The sequence below is a fragment of the Nyctereutes procyonoides genome, unplaced genomic scaffold (assembly GCF_905146905.1).
Source record: "Nyctereutes procyonoides isolate TBG_1078 unplaced genomic scaffold, NYPRO_anot_genome, whole genome shotgun sequence".
In the NCBI taxonomy this organism is placed as follows: domain Eukaryota; kingdom Metazoa; phylum Chordata; class Mammalia; order Carnivora; family Canidae; genus Nyctereutes; species Nyctereutes procyonoides.
Genome location: NW_026575146.1, coordinates 72,532,279 through 72,555,304, shown reverse-complemented (window position 1 = coordinate 72,555,304; position 23,026 = coordinate 72,532,279). Strand labels below are relative to the sequence as shown.

Genomic DNA, 23,026 nt, shown 5'->3' with positions numbered 1-23,026 from the left:
ACCATGTGCCCCGTGCCACAGGCTGACTTTGCGCTGGAGGCCCTGGCCAAGGCCACCTATGAGCGCCTCTTCCGCTGGCTGGTCCTGCGCCTCAACCGGGCCCTGGACCGCAGTCCCCGCCAGGGCGCCTCTTTCCTGGGGATCCTGGACATCGCTGGCTTTGAGATCTTCCAGGTCTGTACTTGGTGCCAGGCTGGGGCTGGGAGGGCCCTGTCTCCTTCCCTCTGGTCTCTATCCCCCACCCCACTCCATCTCTGTCCCCTCTCTCACCTGTTCCCTCATCCCCTGCAGCTCAACTCTTTCGAGCAGCTCTGCATCAACTACACCAACGAGAAGCTGCAGCAGCTCTTCAACCACACCATGTTCATCCTGGAGCAGGAGGAGTACCAGCGCGAGGGAATCCCCTGGACCTTCCTCGACTTCGGCCTCGACCTGCAGCCCTGCATTGATCTCATTGAGCGGCCGGTGAGCCTGAGGGTCCCTCCCGCCTCCACCGGCCTTGAGACCTCCGTCAGGCTCCTGCCTAGCTGGGCCTCTGGCCTCCACATCAGTTCATGACAGCGTCTGCTTCACAGATGCGTGGCTGCTACATGGTTAGGCCCGAGGAATGTGCCTGCCACAGGGGTTGGCTTGAACCAAAGCTCTAATCAACAGCCATAAATGTGACTACTGTTCTCATGTTTGGTTGTTATGTCCGTGTGTCTCTTACAAGAGCTACAAGTGAGCAGCAACCTAAGTGTCCAGTATGTGGGGATCTGATGTGCTCTTCCCCTCCTGTTGATGGTTAGGCTAACCCCCCTGGGCTCCTGGCCCTGCTGGACGAGGAGTGCTGGTTCCCAAAGGCCACAGACAAGTCCTTTGTAGAGAAGGTGGCCCAGGAGCAAGGAAGCCATCCCAAGTTTCAGCGGCCAAGGAACCTGCGGGACCAGGCTGACTTCAGCGTCCTGCACTATGCGGGCAAGGTAGGGGGCTGGCTGGCCATGGGACATGAAGGCAGGGGTGGAGACCCTTTGGCTACAGTTGAGGGGAGAGTGGAGAGGGGACACAGGGGCCACCTGATGTCCACTGGGACGAGACACTGGCAGGGGCCGGGAAAGCCCAAGGAGGAGTGAGGACTCTGTCTGATGAAGTCAGCAGAAGCTTCCTTACAGAAGGGATATTTACAGTAGGCTTGGAGGGGTGGATAGGAGTTCACTGGGAGAAGAATTATGTGCATTACATTCACTCATTCAGCAAAGATGTGCCTTTTGTGTGCTCAGCACAGGGCTGAGCACAGCTGGGGCCTTGTGCTGAACGTGGTTTTCGTCCTCACAAAGTTCTTGATCTGAGAGAGGGACAAACACAGGCCATTGGGATATAAGGCTGGAAGGGCAGCTAAGGGCAGCATCAAAGCCCGGAGGAGCAAGGCCAGGGGAGATTTCACAGAGGAGAGTAATGCTTGACCTGGAACTTACATCAAGGGTTGCACACATTTTCTGTAAACAGTTTCAGCTTTATGGGCCAGTGTCTGCCACAGCTTCTCACTTCTGCCACTGTAGCATGAGAGACACCCCAGGGAATACATAAATGGATACATTAGGGTGCCTGGGTGGCTCAGTCAGCTAAGTGTCTGCCTTCGGCACAGGTCTCAGGGTCCTGGGATTGAGTCCCATGTTGGGCTCCCTGCTCAGAGGAGAGTCTACTTCTACTTCTCCCTCTGCCCCTCCCCCCATGAGTGCTCTCTCTCATAAATAAATAAAATCTTTTTTAAAAAGTGGATATGGGGATCCCTGGGTGGCGCAGCGGTTTAGCGCCTGCCTTTGGCCCAGGGCGCGATCCTGGAGACCCGGGATCGAATCCCACGTCGGGCTCCCGGTGCATGGAGCCTGCTTCTCCCTCTGCCTATGTCTCTGCCTCTCTCTCTCTCTCTCTGACTATCATAAATAAATAAAAAAAATTAAAATAAATAAATAAAAAGTGGATATGTAAATGAAGGCTGTATTCCAACAAAACTTTATTTACAAAATAGTGGCAGGCAGGATTTGGCTCGTGGGCCATCGTTTGCTGATGCCTGGCCTAAGTGATGAGTAACATCCAGTGAAGGATGGGTGAAGGATGCGAAGGGCTGTCCTGGCAGAAGGAACAGCATACAGAGGCTGGGAGGCAGGAAACCCGAGTGCTCTGTGTCTAGCACTCCCTTCCTCTTCCACACATCATCTAACACTCACCGTGGGCCCAGCCCGGTGCTATGAGTCAGACTCGAGCCCTGGCCTCAGGGAGCCATTGTCCGGTGAGGGGGGCACGTGTGTGGGGGATTGTGCCCATCAAGACTGTGACTCTGGGAGACTCAGAGCAAAGCCCTGAATACTCAGAAGGAGCCAGCCATGTGAGGTAAAACTGTGAGGTAGAAATGAGCTTGCATATTTGAGGAACAGTGAGGAGGCCAGTGTGGCTGGAATAGAATGGATAAGGAAGAAGTGGTGGACGAGGTCCTGGACGTGGGCAGTGGACAGAGAAGGAAACTAAAGGGAGAGGGGCCAGGTGCCTGGGTGTCTTAGTTGGTGGAGCATCTGCCTTCATCTCAGGGTCCTGGGATCGAGCCCCATTTTGGGCTCTCTGCTCAGTGGGGAGTCTGCTTGTCTCTCCCCCTCTGTGCTCTTTGTCTCTCTCTTACTCACTCTTGCTCTCAAATAAATAAAATCTTTAAAAAAATATATATTTATTTATTTATTCATGAGAGACACAGGAAGAGAGACAGAGACATGGGCAGAGAGAGAAGCAGGCTCCCTGTGGGGAGCCTGATGCTGGACTCAATCCCAGGACCACGAGATCATGACCTGAGCCAAAGGCAAATGGTCAACTGCTGGGCCACCCAGGCATCCCTCAAATATATAAAATCTTAAAAGGAAAAAAAGGGGGGAGGGGAGGGGACCATGTTGGTGGAGGTGCAGTTCTGGGTATAGACGCAAGGTGGCACCGATGCTCATCTGTGGTGAGCCCTGGAGCTGGCTGGCTGGGAGCTTCTGGGAGGTTCCTTGGGAAATTGGGAGACCTGGTGAAGCTGCAAGCTCACCACCTTCCTCTGCCCAACTTCACCCAGGTCGACTACAAGGCCAATGAGTGGCTGATGAAAAACATGGACCCTCTGAATGACAACGTCGCAGCCCTGCTTCACATGAGCACAGACAAGCTGACGGCAGAGATCTGGAAAGATGGTGAGGTCCAGCTTCCCCCTGTCCCTGGAGCTCTGTGCATCCCCTTTCCCAGCCCACAGTGTGAACACCTTTGTTCTAGAGGCTAAGTTCTGAATATAAGTTGTCTGCGCAGATGCAGAACTGATGTAGGCAGGCCAGATGGTCTCCTGATAGTGCTTCTAATCAGTGATTGGTTGGTTACTATCTTAAGCCAGCATCATACTCATGATAAAACATACTTCTTAATCAGAAACGAGAGGGTTCCCATGATCACCACTGCTGGGAAACAGGGTTTTGGCAATACTAGCCTCTGCAATCAGACTGGAAAAAGAAATAACTATATGAATATTATAAAGAAAGAGAAAAAGTTATTCATTATAGATGTCAATATGGTCCCTTAGAAAGAAGAAATCAAGAGATTTGAATGAAAAAGAATTAATCACAAGAGAACTCAGCAGTCTGGTGTTTTTACAGATTAGTCAGTGTTGCAGCTTTGCTTTCTTTGTTCTCATAAAGTTCTCATCAGGGAGCCAGGGAAGAAGAAAAGAACAACAGACGGAGATGTAATCTGGGAGAGCTTTCCTGCCCCATGGCCATCAGTTTTTTTGGAATGGTATTTCTGGGAGGCATAGGCAGAAAAGCCAAATGTCTCTGGAGTGAGACCTTGTAGCTTTCCAAGCCTTGTCTGTTAATCCCCATCCTTAGAGGAGAAACTGTTTTAACAACCAGAAGAACTAGCATCTTGGTTTGTCCTGATTCAAGACTTCCAGACTCTGTCAGTTTGCCTTAGCCTTTTATTGAAGTGAAAAGTGTAGTTGTAAGTGTGGCCCATGCAATTAGACAGGAGAACAAAATAAACAAGATGCGTGGTTCCCAAATGAACTCACAGAAGGGTGTGAAGTGCCTTGATACTAGTGAGCTGATTTTAGACAGATTTGAGTTTGTGTCTTACATGATTTACACCTGAGGGATTGACAAGCAGTGTTTGACGTTCAGTAACAGAACTAGATTCTGCTATGAGAATCCTCTCCTCAGCCCAAAAATCCCCCCCACCCCCAGCAACACACACATAGTTCTTCAAAATCTGTCCCCTTCATGGACACATCATGCCCCCTACCCTTACTGGGATCCTTCACATGCCCCATCTCATATGTGCCTGGCTGCCTAGGGGTTGCAAGAGACAAGTGGAAGCTGGGAGGCCTCTCAAGTCCTGGACTCGAACCTGGCACAGTGTTATATCCTGCACGATTCTCCTGAACAAAGCAAGTTACAGCAGCCCAGATTCAAGGAGCTGCAAGTCCTTGAGGGTAGGACAGGAACGGGGGTGTCTTTTACGTATTAATCTCTATGAGAATCCCGAGCCCAGAGTTGGGTGCCCAGCATCTAGGTAATCCAAGGGGAAAGGCAGATGAGACAAGCTTCTTCTCAAGAGGCAAATGCAACAAACTAGGTAGGAGTATCGTGTTAATCCTGGAGCTTCCTGGCAGCCAGGGCAAAAAGGGATACCTAGTAAAACAGATTCAATCTCTAGGGAGAGAGATCTCCACCACCCCGGCATTAAATTTTCACAAAGGACACTTATGCTTTCCATCAACTTTTACGCCTTTTGTAGGTAGACACAAAGGTGAACGGGATAGTCTCCCTGGCTTTAGAAGTTCATGGCCAACAATGAAGTTTTCCCTCCTGCTCTGCCTTGTGCTATTGACTAATAACACTCTCCTCTTTTTTTTTTCTGCCACCATCTCTCCCTTCATGCTTCCCCCCTTCTCCTGCTGCTCCCTTTGCATCTCCCGCCCCCATCTCTGCCTCTCCCCTCATCTGTCCTCACCCCCCAGAACACGGGGGCTTCCAGCAGTTCTCTTTCCTTGGCTCCCTCCCACCATCACCCCCAGGATCTTCAGGGAGGCACGGCTCTGCCATTTCTCCAACAGGGGGTGGGTGTTGCTGTGCACCGACGGGTGAGATTTGCTGGATGAGGAGGGTGGGCCTGTTGGACCAGATACCGAACACCTGTCCCCTCTCCTCCATATGGAGGACTGTTGCCCCGCTTCTCCTTCCCTGTTGCCTCCTTCAGCAGTTTCCAGACTCTTGGTAGCAGCACACGCCTTCTAACTAAACTGCATGTGAAAGGACAAGCAACTGTGGCAATACCAGCTGGCGTTTACTGAGCACTTACTATGTGCCGCACACTGTGCAAAAGCCCATTTATGATTACTAATATTTGGAATCCTTTGAACAACCCAGTGAGTCAGGTGTTAGTGCTACTACCCCCATTATACAGACAAGGAGATTGAAGCACAGAGAGGTTACAGGGCCTGCCTGAGGTCACACAGCTAGTTAGGGACAGAGCTGGGATTTGAACCCAGGACACCAGGTCCCAGAGCCTCTGCTCTTATCTGTGCTGTAAGAACTTAATTATCGTTTTGATAATAGCTGGGAGCATGGTGGTAAGAGGGAGCATTGAATGTGGGAAGGAAGAGGCCAAGTGCGAGTCCTTACTGCATACCAGGCCCTGCCCTAAGTGAGGATTATCTGTTGGCTCCAATGACCCTTGCTATCCCAGGACATAAGAGTCAGCCCCTGCTGCACGTTCCTGAGAAAGCTGGCAGGTTTAAAACAGAATTGAGGTGAAGGAGTGGGTATTTCTCACTTGCTGGAATGACATCATCAAATGACAATATCAGACCTTGCTGGAAAAATGGTTCTTAGTGGATGCAGTCTCTGTCTTTTAAATACTGCACATAGGGGCTCAGTGGTTGAGCATCTGCCTTTGACTCAGGGCGTGCTCCTGGGGTCTTGGGATCAAGTCCCGCATCGGGCTCCCCACAGGGAACCTGCTTCTCCCTCTGCCTATGTCTCTGTCTCTCTCTCTTTGTGTGTGTCTCTTGTGAACAAATAAAATATTTAAAAAATAGTAAAGCAATACTGCACACAAAAGCCAGGCTTTATTACATTTTTACTGGGACACTGTTTTAAGTTCCTAAAAATGCAACCGTGTTGTGTTCATTATCCCTGCTGCCCAATCTGTGCCTGTAAAGTGGGAATGATTCTTCTAGGCTTGTAAGTGAGCAGATGTATGTAAAGTGCTTTGAACGGTGCCCGGCAGAGAGGAAGTCCTAGGTAAGCATATGCTGTCGTCATCAGCATTTGTCCATAAGGAACGTGGAGATCATGTCCTTGAGAAGACAAGCAGTCACAGGCCAGGCAGGGTTCCAGAGGACTCACACTCCCCGGGTTCAAATCTTAGATGTGTAGTTTCTAAGCCGTGTGGCCACAGGCACAGTCTTTCACCTTTCTGAGCCTCCTTTCTAAGTTTACACATCAGTCCAATGGGGCTGACGACACCTACCTTAATCGGTGTTTCATATTCAAAGTGCCAGGTCCTATAAATGATAAGACCCTTGAACTTTGACCAACCTAGTCTACTTACATCTGACCCCTGACCCTCTTCTTTCTCTACCTCTGTTTCCTCTGGCTGTAGTGGAGGGGATCGTGGGGCTGGAGCAGGTGAGCAGCCTTGGAGATGGCCCTCCGGGTGGCCGCCCCCGCCGGGGCATGTTCCGAACAGTAGGACAGCTCTACAAGGAGTCACTGAGCCGCCTCATGGCCACACTCAGCAACACCAACCCCAGCTTCGTTCGCTGTATCGTCCCCAACCATGAGAAGAGGGTAAGTGTCCAGCCTGGGGAGGGAGGCATCTCTGGCAGTGGGGAAAACCCTGGCCACTAAACTTGGCTGGAGACAGGCTCGCCTCTGACTGGCTGGTTGATCTTGAGCAAGTTGCTTTCCCACCCAGGCTCAGTGCTCTGTTAGGAAAATTCATTCATTCACGGGACTTAAATTTTATTGAGCACCTACTAAGGGCCAGGTATTGGGGATACTTTGGAGAGAAAAGCACAGCCAACTCCTAGTCTCATAGTCAAATGGGGAACACAGACATTCAACTGACCACCTACAATGAATGTCCAGTTGATTTTGTTGGGGTGGTAAGTATTACCTAAGGTTTAGTTTGGTCTGTGAAGTCAGGGAAGCCTCCCTGGAGGAGGTGGTGATTGAGCTCTGAAGGATAATGGTATGAAAGGTACAGAGGATGGAATGAAGGCTGTTGGGGCTAGAGGTGTCAAGTAGGGATGGAGAGACCTTGCCTGGCTTTCCAGGCCACCAGAAGGTTTCCTTTTCAGGAAAATCAGAGTGGGCCCTGTAGAGAAGGGTCAACAAGGGTGGAAAATGAGAATGCAAAATAAGGTGCCTGAGGTGTATCCTGTCCCCAGGAAACAGGAACTGTGGTTACTGGGGGGGGGGGTGGATCTGTATGAGTGAAAGAGATGTCTGCAAATACCATATTTTATCAAATTTAAGACACATTTATTTCTCCCACTTTAGTATCTCTGAAGTTGGGAGCATGGCTTACAATCAATGGCCTGTCAGAGGTTAATTGATAGGAACTTTTCTTTCTTTTTTTTTTTTTTTTTAAGATTTTATTTATTTGGGATCCCTGGGTGGCGCAGCAGTTTGGTGCCTGCCTTTGGCCCAGGGCGCGATCCTGGAGACCCGGGATCGAATCCCGCGTCGGGCTCCCGGTGCATGGAGCCTGCTTCTCCCTCTGCCTGTGTCTCTGCCTCTCTCTCTCTCTCTCTCTCTGTGTGTGACTATCGTAAATAAAAAAAAAAAAAAAAGATTTTATTTATTTATTCATGAGAGACTGAGAGAGAGAGAGAGAGAGAGAGAGAGGCAGAGGGATAAGCAGGCTCCATGCAGTGAGCCCGATGTGGGACTCGATCCTGGGGCCCCAGGATCACGCTCTGGACTGAAGGTGGCACTAAACCACTGAGCCACCCGGGCTGCCTGGAACTTTTCTTTCTTATGGTATATAAAGTAACAGCATGTTTTGCAACTGATGGGGGCTTATATTTGATGAAATAACAAGATTCACTCATTTTTCCAAGGAGCCCTGGTTCTTTTTAGTGAATGGTGCTTAGAGTCTAAAATCTGACAAGTGTATATACATGCATGCACACGTGCATACACATGTCTTCAAGTATGTATACACACACGTTTTTTTCTTAAGTCATCTCTATGCTCAACGTGGGGCTGGAACTCACGATCCCAAGATCAAGAGTCACGTGCTCCTCCGACTGAGCCAGCCAGGTACCCCTGTATACACACGTTTAGATCTCTATTTATTTCTCTAAGTATCCTTGCATATTGAAAACTATGAGTTCACACCAATGCGCCAAATTCTGTCTCAGCGTCACAGAGTTCATCGTAACTTTCTCCTCCTGCAAATTCGTAACTCTTTTTGCATGTGTGTGACAGTGAGAAACCTGGATCCTACAAAATACTACACATTTGGGACACCTGGGTGGCTCAGCAGCTGAGCGCCTGCCTTTGGCTCAGGGAGTGATCCCAGGGTCCTGGGATCAAGTCCCATATCGCTCCCTGAGAGGAGCCTACTTCTCCCTCTGCCTCCTCTCTCTCTGTGTATCTCTCATGAATAAATAAATAAAATATTTTTTAAAAAGTGAAAATAACTTAAAATAAATACTACACATTTTTGTGTTTTCTCAGTCCCCTTTAATGTAATCCATCTCCTGGCCCTCCTGGGCGTCTCCCCCACTCAAGCTTGTCCAGTATTTTATCAACAAATGGATTGACAGGAGGAAGAAAGAAAACAAAACATTAACGTGAGACCATCTTATATATTATTTCCAACTTACAGCTCTCCAGCTATTTCTTTGGGGCTGTTTTGATTATGTGACAGTCAACTGAGATGGCTTAAGCAAAAAATGAGAATTAGCATAAACTCACATAATTGAAATTCCACGGGTTGGGTTCAGTTACCGCTGGATCCAGGTGCTCAAATGGTGTGTCAGGGATCTTTTTCCTTTGCTTGGCTCTTCATTGTCTTCACTCTGAAGGAATCTCATTCTCTCTTTCTTTCTCTTACTCCCCTCGGGATGGCAAGGCAGCCCCCAGTAACTCCAAACTTTGGAACCTACTTTAAAAAAAGAAAAGAAAGGGCAGCCGGAGCGGCTCAGCGGTTTAGCGCCGCCTTTAGCCCAGGGCCTGATCCTGGAGACCCGGGATTGAGTCCCGTGTTCGGCTCCCCGCATGGAGCCTGCTTCTCCCTCTGCCTGTATCTCTGCCTCTCTCTCTTTCTCTCTCTGTGTCTCTCATGAATAAATAAATAAAATCATAAAAAAAAGAAAAGAAAAACTGGAGATTGTATTGCCCACTCTGGGGGCCTGGACAAGGCAAGAGTTGTTTTTTAGAATGTCCAGTTTGGACAGGCTCGGTGGCGCAGCGGTTTAGTGCCGCCTGCAGCCTGGGGTTTGATCCTGGGGACCCTGGATCCAGTCCCACATCGGGCTCCCTGCATGGAGCCTGCTTCTCCCTCTGCCTGTGCCTCTGCCTCTCTCTCTGTGTGTCTCTATGAGTAAATAAATAAAATCTTAAAAAAAATAGAATGTCCAGTTTGAATTTTTGTACTATGTAGATTTTTTAGAAGCAATTAGAGAGAGAAAAGAAAGAACGAAAGAAAGAAAAAAGAAAGAGAAAGAAAAAGGCAACAAAAGTTAGCTACTCCGAAATAATGATGTATGGGTTTTATTTATGCATCAGCTCCCCAGAGAGGCCTTTCCCCAGCTATCCTGTGTGCAAATTCAGCACTCCCAGACCTCCCTGCTCTTTTCTCCTTAGCAATTACTTGTTTGTCCCACGTTGACTAATGATTGATTTCTTGACCTCATTTATTGTCAGCCTCCTCCGCTGGACTCTGAGCTCCCCCTGGGCAGGCTTTTCGGTCTGGCACGCAGTAGGTGCTCAGTAAATTACAGGTTGTCCCTATGAAATCGCCAGTGATTGATCACCTGCCCGAAGCGCCCGTACTGGTCCCCCACCCCCCACCCCCCAGCCCCCGCGGCTGCCCTCTGGTGCATGGCGCCCCCGTGTGGCCGCCGCGGACCCCGCCTGTCCGTCCCCTCTCCGCAGGCTGGCAAGCTGGAGCCTCGGCTGGTGCTGGACCAGCTGCGCTGCAACGGCGTCCTGGAGGGCATCCGGATCTGTCGCCAGGGCTTCCCCAACCGCATCCTCTTCCAGGAGTTCCGGCAGCGGTGAGTGCGATGCTGGGGGCAGGGCAGGGCTCCACTTTGGAAGCCCCCCGTGACTGCATCCAGACAACCCCACTGCTACTTCTGAGGTCTGTGGAGTCAGTGGCGCGTTCCTTTAGTTCCTGTCTCAGCTTTCTCCTCTATGGGATGGGAGAGCAGTACCCTGCTCAGTGCACTCCCACAAGAAAGATTGCCTGATGTAGCCATTCTAGTGGGGCCATCTGCATTTCTCTACAAAGGCCATATAGAATGGGATAGAACAGAAGATACCAGAGTTGAAGGAGCAAGTAATAGGGGCCCCTGGGTGCCTCAGTCCATTAAGCCTACGACTCTAGGTTTCAATTCAGGTCGTGATCCCAGGGTCATGAGATCTAGCAGGTGTGGGTCTGCGTGCTAAATGTGGAGCCCTCGAGATTTTCTGTCTTCTTCTCCCTCTGCCCCCTCCACACACACAATGCATGCTTTCTTTCTCTCTCTAAAAAAAAAAAATTATTAACAAATCCAGTTCCTGGGGTGCCTGGGTGGCTCAGTCGGGTAAGCATCTTGCCTTTGGCTCAGGTCATAATCCCAGGGTCCTGGGATTGAGTCCCGCATCACATTGGGCTCCATGCTTAGCCAGGAGCCTGCTTCTCCCTCTCCCTCTGCTCCTCCCCACTGCTTGTATACACACACACTTTCTCTGTCTCTCAAATAAATAAAAAATCATAATAAAAAATAAGTAAATAAATAAATAATCCAGTTCCTCAGTTGGCCAGGCCACATCTCAAGGGCTCAGTAGCTACATGTGGCCAGTAGGTGCTCTGTTGGACAGGACATGTCTGTTAGTTTGCTCCTCAAAGTGTGTGGTCCCCGGAACCAGCTGCATGAGCATCACTCGGCAGCTCATAAGGCACATTTTCAGGCACTATGGCAGACTTACTGAATTAGAATCTGCGTTTTAACAATACCTCTGTTGATTGAGCAAGCCCAATACACACACACACACACACACACACACACACACACACATTTCTCAATCACCAGTCATAAAATATGCCATATTAACATAGGACATGTATTATATATCTGATACACAAGTATGTGTATATATATTGTATGTATAATATGCATTATGTTTTATGAAATGTCGGAATCCAGGGAAGGGTGCTCTGAGGACATACACGCATGTGTTTAGGAACCGTATCCTGTTTTATCCTTTGCGCTTACACATCTGGAAGATGCTGCCGCACAGTGCTTTGCTCAGGGCCTGACAAATAATAAGTCTTCAAACACATTAGCTGTCATTTGCAGTCATTCTCGCATTTCCACTCTGAGACACAACACACCTGTGTTCCACATCTCAAGGAGATGTGCTGGTGGGGCATCAGAACATTCATGATCAGCAGGTGCTAGTGTCCAGGGAGTGGCAGCTCCTGTGGTCAGTGCTGTCATTGGTGATATTAAGGCTCTTAGCCCAGCATATGGTGCTCCATAAATGATCGAATGTTCACTCTTCTTACTGTTCATATCATCATCATCATCATCGTCATTATTGCTATTTGTCACTCTGAGCCCAGTGCCGGGCTACGGCAGGAATTCAGTGATAGTGTGCCATAACTATCCACCCACTCCTCCCCACCCCCGGCAGATACGAGATCCTGACGCCCAATGCCATCCCCAAGGGCTTTATGGATGGGAAACAGGCCTGTGAGAAGATGGTGAGTTTGGGGCAGAGCCTGGGGGTGCCAAGGTCTTAGGCAGTGGAAGAGGAGGGCTGGGACCTCCCTCTCATTGCCTTTCCTCTTCATCACTCCTCTCCCACCCCTCACAGATCCAGGCCCTAGAACTGGACCCCAACCTCTACCGTGTGGGACAGAGCAAGATCTTCTTCCGGGCAGGGGTCCTGGCCCAGCTGGAAGAGGAACGGGACCTGAAGGTCACAGACATCATTGTGTCCTTCCAGGCAGCTGCCCGGGGGTACCTAGCTCGCAGGTGAGGCACTGTGCTGTCTCCTGGGTCCCCTTGGCCAAGGCTCGGGGGGGGGGCAGGGCAGGGTTGACCAGATGTCTCCAGGGTTCAAGGCCTCCAAGATAGTAGAAGGGCTGGGAAACAAAGGCATGGAGGCACCAGATGCCCAGGCTTCTTGCTTCTACAGTCCCCGAGGGCCCTCATAGACCAGGTTCAGTGTGAAGCAGAGCTAGGGACAGAGAAGAGGTAGACTTGGCCATAGGGTGACGGACCATCCTGCTTCACTCAGGACCAGAGATTCCCCGGGATGCATGATTTTCAGTGCTGAAACAAAGCAAGCCCTGGGCAATGGGGCATGGTGGTCACCCTAATGGCCAGTGCCTCAAGGGACTCCACTCTGGTGGGAGAGACTGCGCGGGCACAAAGTGTCACAGTCCTGGAGTGGGATGCGCTTGGATGGGTCATACAAGTGTAGTGTGGAGACCCCACAGCAGATCAGGACACCTCCAAGTCACACTTGATGACCAGAGAGACGAAGGATGGGGTAGGTGTTGCAGGCAGGAGCAAGAGCTGGTACAAAGAACCAGTGATATGAGAGCCTCACAGTGTTTCAGGAATGCGAGAAGTTTGCAGAAGAGTCTTCTTCCCCTTTGAAATGGTCCAGAGGAAGGATCCGAGAATAAAGAACTCAAACACCAGGCTGAGCAGTGGGGACCTTATTCAGGGATGCTGGGCAGCCATGGGAGAGCCATGAGCAGGGGAGGAGGAGTGGGTGAGCTCTAGTGTAGAAAGACCCCTTGGGAGGTATGTTGGGGATGGACTGGAGGCAAGAGATTAGAGGTTGGGAGGTTGGGGTGAGGGTCCAGGTGGGGGAAGGGGAGGCCTAAACTAGGGTTGTGTGGACAGAGGGGAAGAGGCAGAGCAGAGAGTCAGGGGCAGAGGACTGACACATTATATGCGACAAGATCTGCGAGTAATAGAAAGTGCTTGCACACAGTAGGCACTTAACAATGGTTGACTAATTGAAGGGAGCTTTGCTCTCTTGCTAAGGGGACAGGCTTAGAGGGGCCAAGCCTTCACTCTTCCACTTTTCCGTCTCCCACCCAGAGCCTTCCAGAAGCGGCAGCAGCAGCAGAGCGCCCTGAGGGTGATGCAGAGGAACTGTGCTGCTTACCTCAAGCTGAGACACTGGCAGTGGTGGCGGCTCTTCATCAAGGTGAGGGCACCTGGGGAAGTGGCCTGAGCAGCAAGGAGACAGAACCTTGGGGCCAGGTCTGCTTGGGCAACTGGCTTTCTTTGTTTGGGCCTCAAGTTTCTGCATCTGTAAAATGGGACCAATCAGCCCAACCTTTGTTAGCCAGGATTTTTTGGTGTAACAAGTGACAAAAGAAAAAAAAAATCAGACTCAAACCAACATGGTTAAAAGATTCAGGACAGCTTCAGGAATGGATAGACCCAGGGCTGAGTCGGGGGTCCCAAAGACCCCCTCAGATTCAATGATTCACTAGAAGGACTCACAGAACTTGGAGAGGCTGTTATACTCATGGTTAAGGTTTATTACAGTGAACAGATAGAGATTAAAGCCAGCAACAGAAAAAGGTGAGCAGAACAGAGCTCCAGAGAGACCAGGCAGAAGCTTCCAGTTGTCCTCCCAACATGGGAGTTGGGTGGACAAGGCTTAATTCTTCCAGAAACAATGTGTGACAACACATACAGGCTGTTGCTTACCAGGGAAGCTCTCCCGAGTCTGTGTCCAAGCTTGTTTTTGGGGGGTCAGTCTCATAGGTGTGGCTGACCCCCAAATGTGGTTGATCTCATTTAGTCTCCAGCACCTCCAGAGGTCAAAAGCCTGAGGTAACAAAGTCACTCTTACTAGAATATTCCAAGAGCTTGCAGATTATTTTCCAGGAGCCACCCAAGGGCCAGGCCTTTCTATGAAACATACAGGGTTTGGACAACCCAGGCCTACTTAATCAATCCTTTATTGCACAAGGACCCAAACAGTGATGTCAATTACCTGACATTCTGTGCCTCCCATTCGGCTTTCCTCCATGGTGATCACGTAGACTTTTCCACATGGGGCCCACCAACAGATTGAGTCTTGTCCCCCACTACCAGCTAGGCGGCCAGCATGGTCTCCTCCTATCCCAGAGCTCCAGCCAGAGCCCAGCCAGACTTGACCTTCACCAGCTGGGGTCATGTGACCACCCCAGACTCCTCACAACAAATCAGATGAGCCAAGCTGGTGTCACATGCCTACCCAGAGCCAAGGGGCAGGGCCAGGTCATCTGGCTCCCTGTGAGCATGGGGGCAGTGTGTTCCCCCAATGAGAAATTGGGAGAGGAGTAAGGAAAATTGAAATTTCGAAGCAAAAATACCACAGCTGTTCAGTGTAATTCTGAATATGTTGTGAGCAGTCACCTACATGCTCTCAGTTAGTGTTAACTGAGCACCTACTATGTGCCAATGACTTTTTCGAGGATCCTGATGAAATGGTGAAATAAAAACCCAAGTCGTTGGGCACCCCCAGTGGCACAGCGGTTTGGCACTGCCTGCAGCCCGGAATATGATCCTGGAGACCCAGGATCAAGTCCCACGTCGGGCTCCCTGTGTGGAGCCTGCTTCTCCCTCTGCCTCTCTCTCTCTCTGTGTCTGTGAATAAATAAATAAAATCTTAAAAAAAAAAAAAGTCGTACCCCATGGAGCCCACAGCCTAGAGCAGGCGTCGGCAAAGGGTGGCCTGGCCCAGCTGTCTGTCTTTGGAAATGCCCATCGGTTAACATATTGTCTGTGGCTGTTTTTGCATTCCAGCAACTCTGTGGAGTAGTTTAATTTTTTTTTAAAGATTTATTTATTCATTCAGAGAGAGCGAGAGAGAGGCAGAGACACAGGCAGAGGGAGAAGCAGGCTCCATGTAGGAATCCTGACGTGGGACTCGATCCCAGGTCCCTAGGATCACACCCCAGGCTGCAGGCAGCACTAAACCGCTGCGCCACTGGGGGTGCGCCACCGGGGCTGCCCTGTGGAGTAGTTTAAACAAAGACAGGGTGGCCTGCAAAGCCTCAGACATTTCCAAGCTGACCCAAGACTCCTAAAGTCTTGGGGGTGGGAGTTGACTGATATCAGTGAATGAGTCTCACAGATAAAATATAAAATTATAGGGGTGCCTGGGTGGCTTGGCTCAGGTCCTGGGTCCTGGGATTGAGCCCCACACAGGGCTCCCTGCTCAGCGGAGAGCCTGTTTCTCCATCTCCCTCTGCCTGCTGCTCCATCTGCTTATGTTCTAATAAGTAAATAAAATCTTTTAAAAAATATATATGTATATATATATATAATTATAGCTGTGATAAATGCATTGCGGTAGGGCAGAAGAGAATACAATACACTAGATAAAGAACTGAGTAGAATCAAGAAGAACCAAAGAGAAAGTAGGGGGATGGAAATGATCAAAGGAGACCCCATTCAGCAAGGGGGAGGGTGGTTCTGTGAGCCTGTCATTTCAGTTGATTATGTGTGTGTGGCACCTGTCGCCCCCACCGGAATCCGTGTAAAGTGCATCTATCACCCTGGATCTGCGAGTCGGGAACCTTGAGAGACATTGTGCTACAGAGTGTGACGCTGATGTCTCTTGTCCACCAGGGTTAGTTTAGCAAGGAAGGAACACGTTTAGTACCGCTGGCCTTGTGCCTGACTGTTCTAGGCTTTTCACTAGTGTCAGCTCATTCACCCATTGTGAAAAACCCTGGGCAGCAGGGGCTGCTCCCATCCCCTTTTGTTTTTTTGTTTTTAAACAGCATGTTTTTTTTTTTTTTTTTAAGATTTTATTTATTTATTCATGAGAGAGAGAGGGGTGGGGGAGGGAGAGAGAGAGGGGCTCGGAGACACAGGCAGAGAGAGAAGCAGGCTCCATGCAGGGAGCCTCACTTGGGACTCAGTCCCGGGTCTCCAGGATCAGGCCCTGGGCTGAAGGCGGCGCTCCCCTTTTGATAGATGAGGATGCTAATATGCTTGCCGGAGGCCACGCAGCTCATGGATGGCGGAGCTGCCCCTGGAACCCAGGAATGGGGCCTGCTCAGAGTGAGTGCTCACTCAGCTCCTTGGCCAAGGGAAGCCAGCCATTCTCACCTTTACCTCCCCCTAGGTGAAGCCGCTGCTGCAGGTGACGCGGCAGGATGAGGTGCTGCAGGCGCGGGCCCAGGAGCTACAGAAAGTTCAGGAGTTGCAGCAGCAGAGCGCCCGCGAGGTGGGCGAGCTCCAGGGCCGCCTGGCGCAGGTAAGGGGCGGGGCTGCGGTGGGGGGCGGCCCCAGGGTGTGGGGGCGGGGCTCCCGGCGGAGCCCTGAGTGCCGTGGAGGGAGGAGTTAGGGTGAGGGCAGAGCTCAGGTGTGCCGGGGCCCAGTGAGGGCGGGGCCATGGGTGGAGCCAGGGTGTGGGGGCGGGGCTGTGGATGAGGCGGGGCTCCCGGCAGAGCCTTGAGCGCCCCGGGAGTGTGGGGGAAAGGGTTAGGGTGGGGGCAGAGCTCAGGTGTGCTGGTGCCAGTGAGGGCTGAAACCCTGTGGTGCTGGGGGGCTGTGTGTGATGTGCAGAGGACAGGGCCCTGGGGTGCAGGCAGGGCATTGAGTGGGGGGCTGGTTCCTGCAGAGCCAAGATGCTCAGGGGGCTGGGCTCCGATAGGGGCCGGTCAGGGGCCGGCCTTGTGGCAGGGCTGGGGCTAGGTGGGTGGTGAACTTTTTATTGTCCAGTTTTTCTGGTGTCTTTTAAGTAATGCTGAAGCAAAACCCTCGAGCATTTTTTCTATTTGCTTTTACTGAGTTTTTTCCTTTGGTTAAATTTCTAGGCGTAGGAGTGTTAAATATGAGATAGTAGAAAGGCCTCACTGGGGCTATTCTGGAGGGTGAACTGGAGAGGCAGGGCCTGTAGGTGGGGAGGCTGGGGAGGAGGCTAGGGAGTCGGCTGGGGAGTCTACCCAGAGAGGATAAGGCCCAAGCTCAGTCAAGCTATAGGACCAGAGAGGAGGGGGCAGGGCAGAGGGTCCAGGGGCATGTCGACAGTGCTGGGGACTGATAGGCTGTGAGGAGGTAAAGGGAGGTGGGGGAGAGGCTGCACCCAGGGGTCTGACTTTGTGACTAGGGGGATTGAGGTCATGCTGAGATGGGGGCCTAGAGGAAGACCCTCCAGGCCTCAAAGGGCAAAGCAAATCAGTGCTCCACTGAGACTGCCCTGGGAGCACTGCCTGCTGAATGCTGACCTCCTGCCCTGTCCCCAGCTGGAAGAGGAGCGCACTCGCCTGGCAGAACAACTGCGAGCAGAGGCAGAGCTGTGTGCGGAGGCCGAAGAGACACGGGGGCGGCTGGCAGCCCGCAAACAGGAGCTGGAGCTGGTGGTATCAGAGCTGGAGGCCCGTGTGGGCGAGGAGGAGGAGTGCACCCGCCAGCTGCAAAGTGACAAGAAGAGGCTGCAGCAGCATATACAGGTCTGGCCCCTGTGTGCCCACAGGCCACCTCTCCCCATGCCCTTCCATCTACCCTGACAACCATTGCTTCTCCAAACCATGTCTCATTGGGCCACAAATTTGCAGAAAATTCAACTCAATTTTAGTATATGTGCTGCCGAAGCGAGCACATCAGAAAATTCAACTCAAAGTCACTTAGACAAAAAGAATACGTCTTTGGTTCAAATAATAGATTCCCTAATGTATAAGCTTCAGGCATGGCTGGATCCAGGTGCTGAGGTGATATCCTTTGTGCTCCTTCTCTCTCTGTCTCCTGGCTCCATTTGCCTCTAGGCTGCTGCATTCACAGGCAGGCCATCCTCATCTGTCTCCTCTTCAAAATCTGCTATGTGTTTTGCACTAATGGTACATCTTAATTCATATGCTCAATTTTCATTGGCAATACTTCATCTGCATTTATGTTTTATGACTTCTTCACTTGAAAAAGGTAGGTTTAGGTACCAAAGCGATTCCAAACATATTTAAAAATTATCCAGTGATTACATGAGTATCTGGCTTTAAATTTAAAATAAATAAAATTAAATAAAAATTAAATAAGTTTGAAAATTCAGTTCCTCGGGCATACAAACCACATTCCAAGAGCTCAGTAATGTTTTAATCACCTTCTCTTCGTTATGGGGTGGGGTGGGATGGGGGTGGTGATCCCAACCTATAGTTATGGAGATAGCCTAACACACCACGCCCAACTCAGGACAGATAAGATAGATAGTAGTTGATTAGTAAAATACAGGCAGAGGTAGGCAGACACCATTCCACACAGAGCCACACAGGGATTGCACTTAGAACTAAAATGAATAGGCCACAGATGTCGGAGGCAGGCTTTGTAGTAACAAGAGGATGGAGTGACCCCTGGTTCCTACAGGGAGATGGATCAGTTTGTTTAAATAATTCCAGGGCTGAAAGGCAACTGAAGTCTACCATGTGATGAGCATAAGCTGGTACTGTGCCTGTCCCTATGATATATAGTGTTATGTGGCCAGTGGACCTTATCCATGGGAGCAGAGTGGGTAGGAGGAGGATATGTGATTAGGCCATTACGGATCCTCCCAATACCAGATAGCAAGGCAGCACATAATACTGAATCTTTTTTTTTTTTTAATTGAGGTATTATTGGGACACTTGGGTGGCTCAGTTGGTTGGGTGTCTAACTCTTGATCTCAGCTAATGCCTGATCTCAGGGTCATGAGTTCAGGTCCTATGTTGGGCTTCATTCTCTGGAGCCTGCTTAAAAGAAAAAAAGAAGAAAAATTGAGGTATTGTTGACATGTAACATTAGTTCAGATATACAACATAATGAGTTGCTATTTGTATATATCACGAAGTGATTTCTATAGTAAGTCTAGTTAACATTATCACCTTATGTAGTAACAAAAATTTTTTTTCTGGTGATGAGAACTTTTAAGATCTACTCTCTCAGCAGCTCTCAGATATACAATATTTGAACTACAGTCACCCTGGACATTACATCCCCAGGACTTACGTACTTTATAACTAGAAGTTTGTACCGTTTGACCACTTCACCCACTTTGCTAATGTTTTCTTGCACCCACCCACCTACAACCACTCATCCGTTCTCTGTATCTATGAGCTCAGTTTTTTGTGTTTGTTTTGTTTTTGTTTTTTAGATTCTACATATAAGTGGGATCATACACTATTTGTCTTGCTCTGGCTTATCTCACCTAGCATAACGCCCTTGATGTGTCCAGGCTGTCGCATAATGTCAAACCTTAATTTCCAGTTTCACACCACATGTTGCCATGGTGGACAGTACCTGTCTAAATAAACAAACATTATATATTTATTTATTATGTTTATTGTTTACAATCTTCCTGCACACACAAGAACGTAATTTCCATAAAGACAAAGATGCCTAGGACATTGCCTGGCACATACTGGGCACTCAGGGAAGGCTTAGGGGTAATGAATGAAACAGGAAGACCAGAAAAGTATGATCCTTCCCAGCCTCACCCAGAGTATGGATCGGTCTGAGCCACAAGCCCTAGAGGTTTGGGACCGTCACCTCCCCTGTGTCCTTCCCATTGCACCCCAGCCCCCAGCCTCTGGGGCCTCATCCCTCCCACCCTCCCCTCTACAGGAGCTGGAGAGCCACCTTGAGGCTGAGGAAGGGGCACGGCAGAAACTGCAGCTGGAGAAGGTGACCACAGAGGCCAAGCTGAAGAAATTTGAGGAAGACCTGCTACTTTTAGAAGATCAGAATGCCAAGCTGAGCAAGGTCAGTGGCCTGTGGGCCATACATAGGGGCTGTGGGGGGATCTCTCTCTGTGTCTCCCCCAGCTCCTCCAGCTCGCACCATCTCTAGGGGCCTCGGGCTCTGAGTGTCAGCCATTGGCTCTCATGGGCAATCATCAGGGTGTGGTGGCTGGGTGTGGGTGTCTGCAGTCCTGATCCTCCTTTGTGTGGCTTCTGTCCTCACAGGAAAGCCTGAGTTTCTTACATGGCAGCTCAGGGCTTTAAGAATGAGAATGGAAGTAGAAGCATCCAGGCCCCTTAAGATGTTAAGCCTGAAACTGTTATGGCATCACTTATGCCCAATTCTGTAGATCAAGGGTTGGCAAACATCTTCTGTAAAAGGTCAGATAGCAGGTATTTCACTCTTTGCAGGCCTGTGTTTTGGTCACAAACGCTCAAGTCCACCGACGTAGTGTGAAAGCAGCCATAGACAGTGCATAATCGAACACATGTGACTGTGTCCCAATAAAGCTTTATTTATAAAAACAGGTGGTAGGCCAGATTTGGCCTGCACACTGTGGTTTGCAGACCACAGAGCTTAAAACAGTCATAGGCTCAGCCCAGATTCAGTGGTTGAGAAATTAGACTCCATCCCTGAGTGGGGACATGGCAAAGAATCTGCCTCTATCTTTAACCTGCCACAGCCAGGACTGGGCTAGGCACAAGGGATATGGTGTGGAACTAACTAGAAAACCATTTATGTCCTTGTGAGGGGCCAGGGACAAAGGATGCTAGGTGAGACACCACAGAAAATAAATATAACCACACAATATGACTTAATTATAAACTGTCAGCAAAAAAACAGAAGATGATAGAGAGGGGTCAGTCCCTTTCCTGTCCTAGGGGTAGTCAGGGAAGGCTTCCCCAAGGCAATGATGCCTGAGTTGGGAAGTCAAGGAAGCACAGGAGTTTTCTGGAATGTTCCTTGTGTGCAATGACTATTCCATTCTACACTGCTCTATATCTTTCTTTTTAAGCGTAGGTCCAACACAGTACGTTGGTTTCCAGAAGCACTTAGTTTGAAAAGTACGGCTCCAGGCCAGTGCTTCTCAAATGCTAATGTGCACAGGAGTCATATGGAGAGCTTGTTAAAATGCTGATTCAGGGGGTCTGGGGTGGAGCCTGAAATGCAGCATTTCTAAAAAGTGATCATTTGGTGTTTATGCCACTGATTTACAAAACTCCTACTTTGAGTGGTATGGATCCAGAACTCGCGTGAATGCAGCAGATGGGCAAGGATGTTCACTGCAATGTGTTTATAATCGCACATGAATTGAAATGAACCTCAGTGCTCATGAGTAGAATGGTGCCTTAGCGAACCGTGGGGTTCTTCGAGTAATGGGAGCCAACCCTGCAGTTACTAGGTGTGAACCTGTGCCGATGGGACGGGTCTGCAAACCCAAGAGGATAGGGAAGGGAAGGCTGGGGTCAGGAGCGTCTGCAAACCCAAGAGGATAGGGAAGGGAAGGCTGGGGTCAGGAGCGGGAAGCTCAGTGATGGGTGGAGGTGGAGGAAATGCACATGAGAACTCATCAAAGATGAGCTTTGTGGGGGAGCTGCTCTGACGGCCCCCACTTCCCACCACCCTCAGGAGCGGAAGCTGCTGGAGGAGCGTCTGGCCGAGTTCTCATCACAGGCGGCCGAAGAGGAGGAGAAGGTCAAGAGCCTCAATAAGCTTCGACTCAAATACGAGGCGACGATTGCGGACATGGAAGGTGAGCGCTGCCCACAGGGTGCAGCCTCTGGGGTCTGCGCATGCTGGTGGGGGGCGGGGGGGGGCGGGATGTTGGGTGTTGGGTGAACCTCCTGTGCTAACGAGCCTCAGTGGTCGTATCTGTTAAAGGGGGACAGGAAGAAGGCTCAAGACAGATTGAGAGCCCTCGTAGCTCTTTGGTTGTTTCTGTCGCTTGAAATGCAATTCTCTTGCCCTCTCCTCCGCATCTTGGGTGGCTCTCTCTCTGACTGCCCCATTACCTGTTTCAGACACCTTGTTGTCTCTGCCCCTTGCTGACTCAGAATCAGCAGCAGAAGGGAGAGAGAGCACAGGAGAAGGCTGTGGAGATAGGACAGGACAGGGCAGAGACAGTCCCTGAGCAGGAGCAGGGCTGCCACTAAGGGGTGAGGAGGAGAGGACGGCACCTGGGGGTCAGGCCCAGGGCTGGGGAAGCTGGAAAAGGGGCACAGAGGGAGATGCTGAGCCACAGCTTCACCCCCACCCCCACCCCAGCAAGTGCCGGGGGTGGGCCCTTGGGTGTCCGGGAGCTGCTGGGTGTGGGGTCTGGCGCCCTCCCGCATGGCCCCCACTCCCGCCTCCAGACCGCCTACGGAAGGAGGAGAAGGGCCGCCAGGAGCTGGAGAAGCTGAAGCGGCGGCTGGACGGGGAGAGCTCGGAGCTGCAGGAGCAGATGGCCGAGCAGCAGCAGCGTGGGGAGGAGCTGCGGGCCCAGCTGGGCCGCAAGGAGGAGGAGCTGCAGGCGGCCCTGGCCAGGTGCTGGGCAGAGGGGGTTGGGGAAGGGGGAGGTTGAAGAGGGCAAGGAGGCGCTGGGTGCCGGTGCCTGGGCCACAGTGCACCACCTGCCAGTGCCAGCGGGAGGGGCGCCCCAGGGAGACCACCAGCGCACACACGCCTCAGCCCCATGGAGCCTCAGTGTCCCCTCCTGTAAACTGGACCTGGTGAGAGTACCAAACCCGCCCCGGTTAAGGGAAGAGTGAAAGGAGGCCCAGTTCCGGAATTGGAATCAGGGATCAACTGTGATTTCATAAGTGCTCTGGCCATGAGTGGAATCGTATCATTATTACAGTCAGTAGCAATTATGGAGCACCTACTGTGTGCCAGATACGGCGCTCCATGTTGTGAATGCCTTTTACCTGCCGTGCTTCATGCCGTCCAGGAGCCCCTGATTATAGGTGGGGCTCAACTTCAGAGATGTTTAAATGTGAGAAAATGTGTGTCTTGTAGTCAGTGGTGCCAGCGGGGTGTGAGTGTGTGGTTAAGACCCCGCACGCCCATCAGATCTCTGGATTGGAGCCCAGGCCC

The 23,026-nt window shown here is 50.7% G+C and overlaps 1 protein-coding gene across 6 annotated transcripts in view; it reads left to right on the top strand.

Annotated features, from left to right (window-relative positions):
* Positions 1 to 23,026, top strand: part of MYH14 (myosin heavy chain 14) — a 99,880-nt gene that overhangs the window by 47,341 nt on the left and 29,513 nt on the right. For 5 of the 6 annotated variants that reach the window (XM_055310857.1, XM_055310858.1, XM_055310861.1 and 2 more), the window contains 14 exons: positions 22 to 174; positions 292 to 465; positions 789 to 962; positions 3,080 to 3,194; positions 6,655 to 6,842; positions 10,164 to 10,285; positions 11,910 to 11,979; positions 12,093 to 12,253; positions 13,337 to 13,445; positions 16,371 to 16,502; positions 17,494 to 17,700; positions 19,835 to 19,972; positions 21,581 to 21,704; positions 22,306 to 22,477. In XM_055310857.1, the coding sequence (XP_055166832.1) occupies positions 22 to 174; positions 292 to 465; positions 789 to 962; positions 3,080 to 3,194; positions 6,655 to 6,842; positions 10,164 to 10,285; positions 11,910 to 11,979; positions 12,093 to 12,253; positions 13,337 to 13,445; positions 16,371 to 16,502; positions 17,494 to 17,700; positions 19,835 to 19,972; positions 21,581 to 21,704; positions 22,306 to 22,477 (2,039 nt within the window). Of the gene's footprint in view, positions 1 to 21; positions 175 to 291; positions 466 to 788; positions 963 to 3,079; positions 3,195 to 5,008; positions 5,108 to 6,654; positions 6,843 to 10,163; positions 10,286 to 11,909; positions 11,980 to 12,092; positions 12,254 to 13,336; positions 13,446 to 16,370; positions 16,503 to 17,493; positions 17,701 to 19,834; positions 19,973 to 21,580; positions 21,705 to 22,305; positions 22,478 to 23,026 lie in introns of all 6 variants that reach the window. The other variant, XM_055310862.1, reaches the window with a different exon arrangement.